We start from the raw sequence: 13136 nt of genomic DNA, 5'->3' as shown, positions 1-13136 counted from the left end.
TGCTCTTGGAAATAAGCTGATTTAGTATTATAATCATTACTTATTGGGAACTGACTAACCCAGTCCATTATTGGCCATAAATAATATTCAAAGTTGCATTCTGAAAAGTAACGAAATATGGCTTATGACTACATCTGTATTTGCATTAGTTTTGTATTTGTGTGACATAAAAAAAATATTTCGCCATGTGAAATAAATCAAAATTCTTTGATGGTGATATTTCCATTACATTTATTTTGAAAATTCAGTACTTTAATTTGTATGTTGGGTGACAAGTGGGAAGAAAGTAATTTTACCTACAGATCTCTTAAATCTGCTCTTTCGTGTGCATGCTTTCGATAAAGCTACTATAATACGGGTGCTGAAAGTACTTTCTCCAATGTGGGAGAAATGAGCGCATTTTTGTGTCATCCACTGAACAGACCCTGCAGCTGGAGCATCTAATGATTGGACGTCTTACACTTTGAATGTCCCATATGTATACACACCATTGAGCTGAGAGACACAGGAGCGGAAGGCTTCACACTCCCTGCAGCTCAGATCTTGCCTACTGTGAGTCACTGTTTTTCCTGTCATAAGGACACAAAAAAAGTCCAAGACTTTTGCTTTCAGTTTTTGTAAAGAAAACTTTTGTGCCTGCTTTGTCTGTCCGCCGCACTTTTTCTGTCTGCACTTTTAATGTCCGCCCTCAGATCTTAAAGACTGCTGAGGCTAGAGGGCTGAAATTGGTATGTTGATCATCCACCATCCAATCATTAAGCATACCAAATTGCAGCCCTCTAGCCTCAGTAGTTTTTATTTTATTTAGGTTAAATTTAGCCATAATCGCGCTTCCTGCAACAATATAGGATAGGCCACCGCCGGCTTTGGTTAAAGTTTCATGGGCCGCGGCTCATACAGCATTAGAGACCGAGACCACCGAAAGATAGATCTATTTTCGGTGGCCTTGATTATGCGCTGTAGCGTCTGTACAGAAAACTTGACTGCGCCGAAGAAACTCCTGCACATTTTTAATTTTTTTTTTTCTTGTACTCGTCTTTCAACAACTAAGAACTTGCTTAACATGAAACTGTCTTTGCATTTATTTAAAACTTATGTCATATTTATCTTTAGATATTTTAGCCAGTTTTTGTTGTGTGCCGTTTTGAAATCTAAATCAACGCTTTTAAAAACACGTTTCAGTGATACATAAGACAACAGAGATCAGTATTTTGGGCATCTGGAAAGACAATGAAAGCCAGGTCAGTCAGTCTTGTTCACAAGAAATAATCGCTGTCTAAATCTGGCTGAGCATATTGTACTCTCGGATAATTATTAAATGAAATTATTCTGCTGACTTAATTTAAGGAAAAAATATTTTTGACACAACATAGAGCGTTCATATATTTTATTAAATGTCATTTTATATTATGAATATGTCTAAGTTATGATTCTTGCAAAGGTTCGAGAAAAGTTCTTGATCATCATTCGCGTTTCTAGGTCAAATTTTCTGCTTGACTGGCTGGAAGTGAAATGTGCTTCTCGCTGTCCTGTGCCTTGTGCGTGTCTGTGTGAAATTACTGTCTGGTCTAAACCTGTATTTGTGTCGTTCCTCAGTTATTTTCCTTGAAGTCTTACTGGTCTTCAACCTACAATGTCAATTTCTACCACTTTTCTCCCCCTGTCTTATTTCCACTCTAAATCATCTCGGCCTTTACGTTCTCATTATATTTGTAGTAGGTGGTGGTTCCTAAAATGAGACTCAGTTTCCCTTTTCTTTAAAAAAAAAAAAAAATACACCTGGGTGCTCGCTGAGACGAGAGCGTCTCCCCCGTGAATCCTCTCTAAGCCCATCTCTCTCTCACTCACGCTCTTTTACAGACTCCACGCTCACAGGGGAACCCGTTGGGGTTGTTCAAACTATTACAAGTGATCAGTTTAACAACATAGTTTATACTAAAGAGGATACAGAGGTCACTGGAACATGTTCATGAAATATTTTGTATATAAACATTTTAGTATTTTCCACGTGAATAATGGATATGTGGCAACTATTCTACATATGTGTTCTCAAATGGTCTTCTTAAAATTGTCGGCGACCTCAGATTCCTTCAGGTTTGAGTAAGTGTCAGCACATTTCACCTATAATGTCAACAACACCCATTAGATCACTTAAGATTTAGTACCTGTGGGAACAAAGGTGGCGTTACCAAATACCAGAAAAAACGCATCACGTTCAGACTTTGTCATCAGTAAGACAAAGCTTATGTTATTCAGTCACTGAGTTAAAAGCATACCTTCATATTTCACATAACAATTATATATTATTAATTACATATTTTCCAGCCTTGGTACACCTTATCTGTTCATTTTTTTTCATTTACAATATTATTCTTCTAGTCATGAAGCTTGGATTTTTAATTGCGTCCCCTCCAAAATTTCTACATTCTTTCTGTGTCTATTCCTATTTTGCACTGAGTAGTGCAGGACATATGCAGTGTATTATTAACTTTTGCTCTATGTTTATTGCTGACATGCTAGGACTCTTATTTACTAATAGCCCTGTAGCCCCCTTTCCCCTAATCATCCTTTGGCTGCTACTCTAATTCATCTCACTGTCCTCTCAACACCTGCTCTTTACTCTCTCTTCCTTATTTACTCTTCTTGCATTATCCCTCCAGTGTTTTAAACATTTTGTGACCTCGTCGTCTGGCTTCGCTGTTAATGCTGGGTCATCTGTATACTCCCAGTAGTCGCCTTCTTTTCTGCATTTCTTCGAAGCTTCCTCCAACGTTGTGATAGAATTGTGATAGAAAACAAGGGACGCTGTGGTGGTCCTTACTCGATACTAACATTTATATCTAATTCTTACACTGTTAATGAGCCTTTCTGGCGTCCTCTGGTTTTGCTTATACTGGTACTGTACTATGCCAAATGCCTTCTTAAACTTCAAAGTATGCTTGCCCAGTATGTATTGTCACACTGCCAATCGACCAGAATTTCTACTTTTCCATATCATTACCAACAGTATTGGCTGACGCCCTCTCAGATCTCATCTCCTGTGCACAATATGAGTTTGCATTCCTTTGTAACACATCCCACATCGCCCTACTTATTTTTACTGTAGTTTCGGCACTCAGCCTACTTATTCTCATTGAGCTTCTTTCATTTATACTCATGTTAACTGAGTGTACTTCATTTATACTCATCTTCACCTAACTTGCTTCAATTATATTTTCTTGGGGATTCTTCATACCTCCTGCTGACTGGCTTTGCGAGCCATTTTGCACGGAGAACTACTTTTTACTTTTGGATATATTTTTTAAATTCCATATGCACCTCCTGGCAAATTTTAATTGATGAAACAACGAACATTATCGATTGGAAGTGTTCAGTAGAGTGAAGTTCTGAAATCGTATTTACTTTAAACTTAATCAAATAAAAAATCCTCAATCCAACAGGTAAAAGATGCTTGGGTGGCTGTGGAGTACATGGGGAACCTGGTCTGAAAGAAGACGTGTTGAAAGATTCAGCAAATGAAAGTTCTGCGATGAAGCTGAGGCACAAGCACCTATAATGACGTGACAGTGATAATTCTGATATATTGAAATGTCTTTGGTTTAAGAGATTTTTAATCGGTTATTAACAGTTTTATTGTTATTTTGCTCTGTCACATAACATCTTATTCTCTTTTTTGGTCTGATGTCAAGTCTGACTGCTCACAGTAACACAACGTTGTTACTGATACGGGCAATAAATTTTTTGTTTTAAAGTGTGAGTCTTATGTTACTTTTTATTGTTGTTTATGTTTTGGAGGAAATTTTAGTGAAGGATGTTGCTTTTAGATAAACTTAAGTCTCCCACCGATATTGTTTAGAATACTCGGTTGTTATAAGAATATCTGCGTCTTTGTTGTAGATGAATAAACGTAATTTTCGCTCTTAAATCGGAGTTCGGATGAGGTCAGTACTTCTGATACAAGTGATCTTGGTATAGCTGCATTATATATGAATATGATATTTATAAAACTGTTGTAGTCTTGTGTAAGGAAACCCAATCTAACATTACCTAATCATGCTGAGTTTTAGTTAAGGGATCTAATTTCAAATACATACGAACAGCCAAAATGCAACGAGTTTGTACTGAGATGTAAATCACAAAGTTTCTTTATGTACTTGACCCAAAACTATATGTTATGTAGTCTCCATGATATGGTCATCAAAATAAAAAGCTAAGACATAAAATCAGTAAGCTGAGAACTTGTGAAAACGACTGCAGAAATTGACTCTGGAAGTGATCTCAAACTCCTCAAATAAAAATAACAAAATGAACAAATATAACAAGAATAACGCTGAAAGATCCCAACTGCGACATGTGATAACTAATAACAACCCCTCACATTTTGAAAGAGTATTGATACTGACTCATCGCTGACCTACAGCACACAGGGAAAATCAGTAGGTACAGGAAAATAAATAGAAAATTAAATGTATGAAGTAATCTATAGATCACTATTTAATGAATTCAATATTTTTAAGCATACTAAGAAATATACTGTTATAGAACCCATGAAAATGTATGCATATACACAAGAAAGTCATTAAGAATGCTCAGGTACAAATATAGAAATATGATTAAAGATGAAGCGTAATTAGAAAGAGTAACTTAGAGCAAGATAAATCATGTACTAAGCATTCTTTTATTATTCATATTATTGCCTTTCATGTGATTATTATGTTTCTAAATCATTTCATTGATAAAGTAAAAATTACTCTTTGCATTGACTTTTCTCCGATGACTGTGTTTGGTAATAAAATATGAGACCCAAAAGGAAGATGACAAACCTTAAATTACGAGTAAGATCTCTTACTTACACTGTTACTATCAGACCAAAAGATTTTTTGCAATGTCATCAAATGAAGCAAACCAGGTCTCTACCTAAAATGCTTGAGATTCCACAGCAAAATGGGAAAAAAGGTCATCAGTGAAGATTATTAAAAACATGCCAGTATAGAAACAGCATTATTCTGTGAACAGAAGTTCTTTAGAATCCACTCAAAATGAGTATCCTAATAATAGGTCTGATCCCTTTACATTTATTCATTAAGGGAAATAATTATGCTAATAAACAGCTAACACTGCAATTAATATATCTAGACAGAATTTACCTGTTTTGTCTTTGATTCATAACTGTCTTTAACACCCATCATTTGTAGAATAATGAAGTTGACAACAGTTCAAAATAGATTGAACCAGAAGCTGGCTTGTGGTATTCCTCGGTCCAAAAACGAAAGTCACATCCAACTGGTCAGACTCTTTGTACTCACGGGCATTTAATGAATAGCCCACATAATCCAATCCAAGAGCAGAATGTCCCGTCTTCGAACTGGTCAGACTCTTTGTACTCCCAGAGTAGAACAGCACGAGCAGTGAAATGTTGTATGTAACTTTCCAGAGTACACCCAACAACGCATATCAAATATAGGAAACAATACTGGAAAGAAATCCGGTTAGATGAAAACATTTTCAGTTTTTCCAGCTGTGATATTTTTAAGAAGTAACTGTTAGCCCTCTCTGAGTGTTGATTCTGTCTTTTTAAACTATTTGAATAATAATAATAATAATAATAATAATAATAATAATAATAATAATAATAATAATAATAAAAAATAATAAGTTAAGTATATCTTAGTTTAACCAGACCACTGAGCTGGTTAACAGCTCTCCCAGGGCTGGCCCGAAGGATTAGACTTATTTTTACGTGGCTAAGAACCAACTGGTTACCTAGCAACGGGACCTACAGCTTATTTTGGAATCCAACCACATTATGAAGAGAAATGAATTTCTATCACCAGAAATAAATTCCTCTAATTCTTCATTGCCGGTTCGGAGAGTCGAACGCTGGGCCAACAGCGTGCCAGTCGAAACTCTACCACCCCAATAATAATAATAATAATAATAATAATAATAATAATAATAATAATAATAATAATAATAATAATAATAATAATAATATTATTATTATTATTATTATTATTATTATTATTATATTAATATTATTTATTATTAATATTTTGTTAAAGAAAATGGCAGCATCAGTGGACATGATTATATTTATTGTCTTCTCAATTCTTATTATTTTCTTCTCGTCAGGTCTGATATTTGCTAAAAAATTGGTCGATGTTCATAGTCTGGATAAAGGGATTGGTTTCTTGAAATACTAATTTTACTACATAAAATAAATGGAAGTTAAAAGTGGCCTTTGATCGCCGTAGTGCCTGGAAATCAGGATTTGTCGTATTCTCGTGTAGAATCTTCGTCATTGTTCTAAGGGCGTAACGGAATTCCAACGTTTCCAACCGTATCATTCTGGTTGGAATGGGATGGATTTAGATTCAGCCAGCCTTGTGCTGGCACGGGCTCTTGCTATTCAGCAGCACGTAAATTGGATTGGGGTCGTCAGACGGTATTTATAGTGTGCTGAATTTTCATCGGCTGATTCAGGGGATTAAGCCCCTGGGCCAAACCGTCTCCTAGAGGTCGATGGTCCCACTGGTCTCCACGTGCGGACGTTGGAGACCAGTGCAAGCATCGACCTCTGGGAGACGATTGGCCCAGGGGCTTAATGCCCTGAATCAGCCAATGAAAATTCAGCCCTCACAACACGGGACACCCGGGACACCCGGGACACTATAAATACAGTATTACGACCCCATCCCATTATTAAAACTGTAAGCCGGACGGCGATGGAAACCCATTTCTGCGTGATTTTTTTTTTTAGATATATATTTTTACATATGTATACGCAGCTCTTTATATATGCATACATATGTGCATGTGCGTGTATGTGCACATATATAACTCTACTCCATATGTATGTGTATATATTTGTATGTATATTGTATATAGATATGAGTATATATATATATATATATATATATATATATATATATATATATATATATATATATATATATATATATATATATATATATATATATATATATATATATATATATATTTACTAAAAGGACCTCATTCAAACTGGATGGTATCTAATGGAGTTTTTATTCAAGAATAAAAACTCCATTAGATACCATCCAGTTTGAATGAGGTCCTTTAGTAATTCTACTAATGCACAGAACAATTGTGTATGTGATAAAGTTAATATATATATATATATAATATATATATATATATATATATATATATATATATATATATATATATATATATATATATATATATATATATATATATATATATATATATATATATATATATATATATATATATATATATATATATATATATATATATATATATATATATATATATATATATATATATATCACATTACCACAGGTGAAAAATAAGAAGACAGGGTGTAAGTCCTGACCGGTTTCGACTTTATTTCCAAGCCATTGACGAAGGACTGATACAGAGTATGAGAAGTAAAAAATATATATACTACAAGAACAGTACTGACGAACATACACAACCATAAGAGACTACATATCCCCCCTCAGGCCGGTGTCGAGGTAGGAGTGGCCTTCAAAACTCATTTGGCTAAAAATCACAATATACTCTCAGGGGACGATGCTGATAAGCAAACTATACGCGACCTCAGATCTACACCTGACAGGTGTCAGGGAGGCGGAGTTTGGAAACTCATTAGCACTACTACCCTTGTACTGTGTTTACTAATATGTTAATCCTATTTTCATACATCTCTACTGCCTACCTTAAAATTTAAACAATTTACAAATTTCTTTTGATATTAAAGGATCAAGTTTATACATCCCTTGACTGATATTCATATTATGGTTGTAACTTTCTTTTAAAAAGCTAGATTCAATGATATTCCTTTCCAGTGCATTATTAGAATATACAATCATTTTTGCCCCTTCTCAGTTGATAGAATGATTGTTCTCACTAACGTGTACAAATATACCACTGTTCCCCCTGCGCATATCTCACACATTTCTTATGTTGTTCAATTCTTTTTCAGTGCTTTCCTGGTTTGGCCAATATAAAAGTTGTCACAAGACTTACAGGGAATTTATATACACACCCTTTAGTATTGTTTTATTGTTCTTAAATGCGACATTAACACCAAAATTCTTAAGAAGATGAGGGATATAGTTCGTGTTATTATTATAAGGCAGAACAAGCAAATTTTTTGTGTTGTAAGGTTCTTTTTGGTTTTGATACATAGTCTTTTTTGCCGCTTCAAATGCACTGTTTAATACACTATCAGGATATTTCAATTTCTTGCCTGCATTCCTAATCTTATCTATTTCATCATCAATATATTCAGGCTACATACCCGTAATGTTCTTAAAAACATAGATGAAAACACTGACTTTTTAACCTTATTGCTTTGTCCAGAATAGAAATGCACATAGGAAGAGATATTAGTGGGTTTTCTATACACACTATATTTAAACCCATTACTATTTCTTCGTATGAGGACATCCACAAAAGGTAAGCACTCACCATTTTCCATTTCCATAGTGAATTTAATTGATGGTACTAATTGATTTAACTTGGCAAAAAAGTTAATTACATCTTGGTTCCCTGGCCATACACAAATTATGTCGTCAACATATCTAAACCATGTTACATTACGTGGGATTATGTTGTTTAATATTTTCTTCTAAAAAACTTCCATATATAAGTTACTTAACACTGGGGATAGAGGGTTTCCCATTGCCATACCAAAATTTTGTGAGTAATATTTACCATTAAATTCAAATTTACAATCTTTCACACATTATTTAATCAGTTCAATTAAAGTACTTTTAGAAAATGGGATATCCAGCTGTGTGTTCTCTAGTAATTCAGATAAAAACGTCATCAGATCATCAATTGGCACCTTTGTGAATAGTGATACTACATCAAAACTTACAAGCCTGGATTCACTATTAATCTGTACACTATTTACTTTATTTATCAGGTCCACATTATTCGTGATATTAATATTTGAGATGGTACCTACTAATGGGTTGAGAATATCCGCTAAGTACTTCGCTAGCTTGTATGATGCGGAACCAACTGAACTGATAATTGGCCTGGCAGGAAAGTTTGTTTTGTGAGTTTTTATTGTACCATGCATGTATGGTAGCGATGGAGAGGTCACACACAAGTTCTTTATAAGGCTTTCGTTACCTTTTAACAGGTTTTTCACTTTCTTATTGAAACCACTGTTCACATTGTCTAACGGGTTCTTATTCAATTCTTTATATGTGCTATCATCACCCAAAAAATTTTCCATTTTTTCTATATATATATTCACTTTTATTTAAAATTACAAGAGCGCTTGATTTATCTGCTCTTGTCGTGTGTATATTTTTATTTTTTCCAGTTCATTGATAGAAACCATAAGTCTTTTAGGGACGTTTGTGGTGTCTGATTTTTTCATACTTCCATAAATCACTCCCTTAACTATGTTCACTTCTTTGTTCGTTAACTCACTATATTTTTCCAAATTGCACAGTCCTTTAGTTATTTCCACACTGTTCCTTCCGCCAGGAGATAAAGCAAAAGTTTAAACCGCAGCCTAAGGCACTAGTTACATTTCTATCCAGATGTTTATTTGATAAGTTGACGACACATTCATGATTGGCGTTGTTGGTCCAAGGGCTTCTTTCAATCAACAGTTTCATTTTATTATCGCGTTTACGTTTCAGTTTCCGTTACACTTGATTCCTCATCTTCACATGGCAATATTCACGTAGAATCTCTCCAATATGGTGGTATTGAGGCTTCAAAATGTCGTCTTTTTTCAAGTTTTTATGGCGCACAAAACAGCAAGGTAACTTTGTCCTTAAATTCCAAATACTTGAGTTACCGGTTTGGCTTTATCCAGTTTCCCATTATCATGAGGAGGATTAACTAATGCAGCGCCTACTCTAATGCAGTCAGTGGAAGTTCCAAAGCAATAAAAGTAACAAATCGAGTGATATCTGTTAAAGGAAACGCTAGAATAGAAAAGCCTTTCAGAAATCTAAAAAAAAAAAAAAAAAAAAAATCAAGCCATGCCTAAGAAAGAACAAATCTGTTTCTTTTTTCTTGGGAGTAGCAAAATCCACAATTGCCCAAACTTTATCATCAATCACTTTAACACCTCCTTAGAAATGACATGACCCAAATATACTATCTGCCTCTTCAGAAAATTACACTTAGCTAATTTTATCTTCAAACTTGCTAACGTAAGCCTCCTAAAACCCCTCCCTAAGAACCTCTAAATGTTCCTCTACCGAATCAGTGGCAACTAAGATATCGTCCATACGAGTAAATATGGACTTCCCTAACAAGCCATGCAAAACTGTGTATACATTAGCCTAGTAAATGTCATAGGACTATCTGACATACCAAATGGCATCCACATGAACTCATAATGCCCCTTCAAAAGACTCTCCTCGCTAAGTGGTACCTGCAAGTACTCTTGCATTAGATGAATTGAAGAATAAATATTCTTACCCCAAATCTCAACAAATAAATCTGGCAAACTCATACAGGTAACGATCAGGAATAATTTTCTCGTTCAACTTCCTGAAGTCCACACAAACTCGGACTGAAACATCCTTCTTAGGCACTGCTAACAACAGGAAATTAAAAGGCCAGGAACTGGGCCTAACAATACCTTCCTTCTCCCACTTATTAACCTCTTGCTCTACCTGTTCTCTAATCTTAAAAGGAATCTTACATGAAGGGACTAAAATAGGTTTAGTATTCTCCTCTAAATGAAGCTTGTGTTCTAACACATTTGTTAACCCTAACTTATCCCCTTTAAGTGTGACTATATTTGCAAACTCAGCCAGAATATGTTCCACACCCTCAACATATTCTTTATAATCAGCCTTGGCTAAATGATCCTTAAAAACCTGCCTCCTAGCCTGTAAGTCTGCTTCTGAAAACTACAAAAATCCCCGACAATAGCAACTGAATTATCATCATCAACCCAGTCAACAAAGTTGATTGCATAAGTACTCTTCTGATAATTCCAAACTGAATCACGACAGTTTAGCCATTCCATCCAAGTATCCCCTGAACTCGTTACCTTGTTTATAGAACCTGTACACACTACCTCCTTCAGCTTTTCACTACACACATCCACACACTTGTCTGGATTTATGCACTCCTTTCACTCGAACTTTCATCATAGCAACCATACCAGGACCAAGAACCACATCATCCGACAAAACCCTCTTATAACACTCCCTACCTACCGGCACAAGTTCAGAACCCACACGCAAATTCTCATGTACACCCGATGCATTATCATCATCCACTTCAACCACATCCATCCCCTTGTAAGGCACAAAAACACCAGGTACTCCAAAAGTTATACCACATACCCCTGTATGAACCGAGACTTTGCACCTCCAACATGCTGGATGACCCAGCAACAAAATATTCCCCAAAGCAGCCCCTCGTACAACCAAAAAAGGTTCTGTAAAAGTTCTACCCCAGTGACATAAATCGACATCTACATATCCCAAAACCTGTAACCTATTTGCTTGAACATCACATACTGTCTCTTTTAGCAGGTCTCAAAGAACGATCAGAAAACATATATCGGAAAACTCATAATTCATCAAATTAATAGAGGCGTCTGTATCGATAAAAATACTAACATTGACCCCATACACAGACTTTTTTACCACTGGCTTCACCTCTCAGGTTCCCCAGAAATCCTATATCACAAGAAACACCCATCCAGTTTTACTTTACACCTGAATCGGTCTCTCGACCATGCTCGCCTATCACTAGATCCCTTGAAAAACTCCATTGAGGAACTTTCTTACCTAAGCTACCAAAATTCTGAAATGTAGGCTTTTCATTATACTTCTTAAGAGACAGACAAGACCGCCAAGGGTGATCATAACTCCCACAACCACCACAATATTTAACATGGCAAAACCTCTTAACGTGTTCCAGCATATTACAGTTAAAACAACGGACCTGTGGAGCCCGAGAACTCAACCCAACCATCGACCTCTGGCTATTCTAAATTTCAACAAGACCCTTCAAACTGCGGACTGAATCTTCCCACCCTACACAACCATAGGCTGATCTAAGGAATCTCTGATCATTATTCCTTCTAACCATTTTCACAGCTTTCCTCTTCATAAACAAATCTGCTCACTCACTCTTGGCTGATCACCAATACAAAATTTCCCAAGTCCCGTGGAAGGAAACCCCTTAAAAAAACACAAGAAAAAAAAATTCTCCCTGAAAAAATCCCACACAGGAAGAAACCCATAATGTTAATTCCCTTTAATCTAACAATTAATCCCCAAGAATCAAAAGAAAGTACTAATTAAACCCACAATTAAATCAAAACCCCGTGGGGAAAAAAACAGATGGACCGAGTCACCGAGCACACAGCTGACTGCAAAGTAGGTCAAGATGAACATTGAGTCTTCAAGGGTAAAAAAAAAAAAAAACACAGTCCACCCTCAAGTAAAGAGAACGGAAGTCTACCCTCACACAAAGAAAATGGAACTCGAGCAAACGAGAGAGAGAGAGAGAGAGAGAGAGAGAGAGAGAGGAGACAAAAAAAGAAAAGAAGAGAATTTGTTCTCCTCCCTTTAGTGCAATACCTCCCCAACCCATCCATGATCTGCCGAAGCACACAGAAAAAAAAAAAAAAAAACGCTATGCGCTAAACCTCTGAGACAAGCCTGCTTCTCGACCACTGTCGTCAAGGCAAAAATTGCTGAGTAAGCTCACAGCAACAGCTACCCCCTTTGCATATGTGCATGTATGTACCCGAAATAAAACATGTACGTATGTAACTATAAAAAAAAACAGTTTAAAATCTAAGAAATGTACACACACTCATATATGAAATATTTACTCACAATAACCCAACAACTGTCAAATAAATGACTTCCCAATAATCAAAGTCCCCAGAGATAATACACTAATTAAATAATCTCCTTATTAAACCCTAAATGGTGATGCGAAGAGCCGATTGCTAAAAAAAAAGGAGGATGGGAAGAAGTGAGAAACTCTGCACAACTAATGACGTCGCCGACACGTCACTCAGGGGATGACATCACTCCTGTCAATGCCTGATATCAGTTGCAGTGCAATCAAAAAACAACAATCCACCCTTTATCTTAACCAGTTTGTTCACTCACATC

General features: G+C 35.7%; 1 protein-coding gene across 1 annotated transcript in view; it reads left to right on the top strand.

Moving 5' to 3' along the window:
• The window catches only part of LOC136834167 (carboxypeptidase B1-like), a 41530-nt gene extending 37820 nt beyond the window's left edge, over positions 1-3710 (top strand). The window contains exons 7-8 of the mRNA XM_067096432.1: positions 423-552; positions 3441-3710. Of these exons, the coding sequence (XP_066952533.1) occupies positions 423-499 (77 nt within the window). The 3' untranslated portion in view covers positions 500-552; positions 3441-3710. The remainder of the gene's footprint in view (positions 1-422; positions 553-3440) is intronic.
• Positions 3711-13136: the final 9426 nt, after the last annotated feature.

The sequence above is a fragment of the Macrobrachium rosenbergii genome, chromosome 53 (assembly GCF_040412425.1).
Source record: "Macrobrachium rosenbergii isolate ZJJX-2024 chromosome 53, ASM4041242v1, whole genome shotgun sequence".
In the NCBI taxonomy this organism is placed as follows: Eukaryota; Metazoa; Arthropoda; class Malacostraca; order Decapoda; family Palaemonidae; genus Macrobrachium; species Macrobrachium rosenbergii.
The sequence above is the reverse complement of the archived record's forward strand: the minus strand, read 5'-3'. Positions and strand labels throughout refer to the sequence as shown.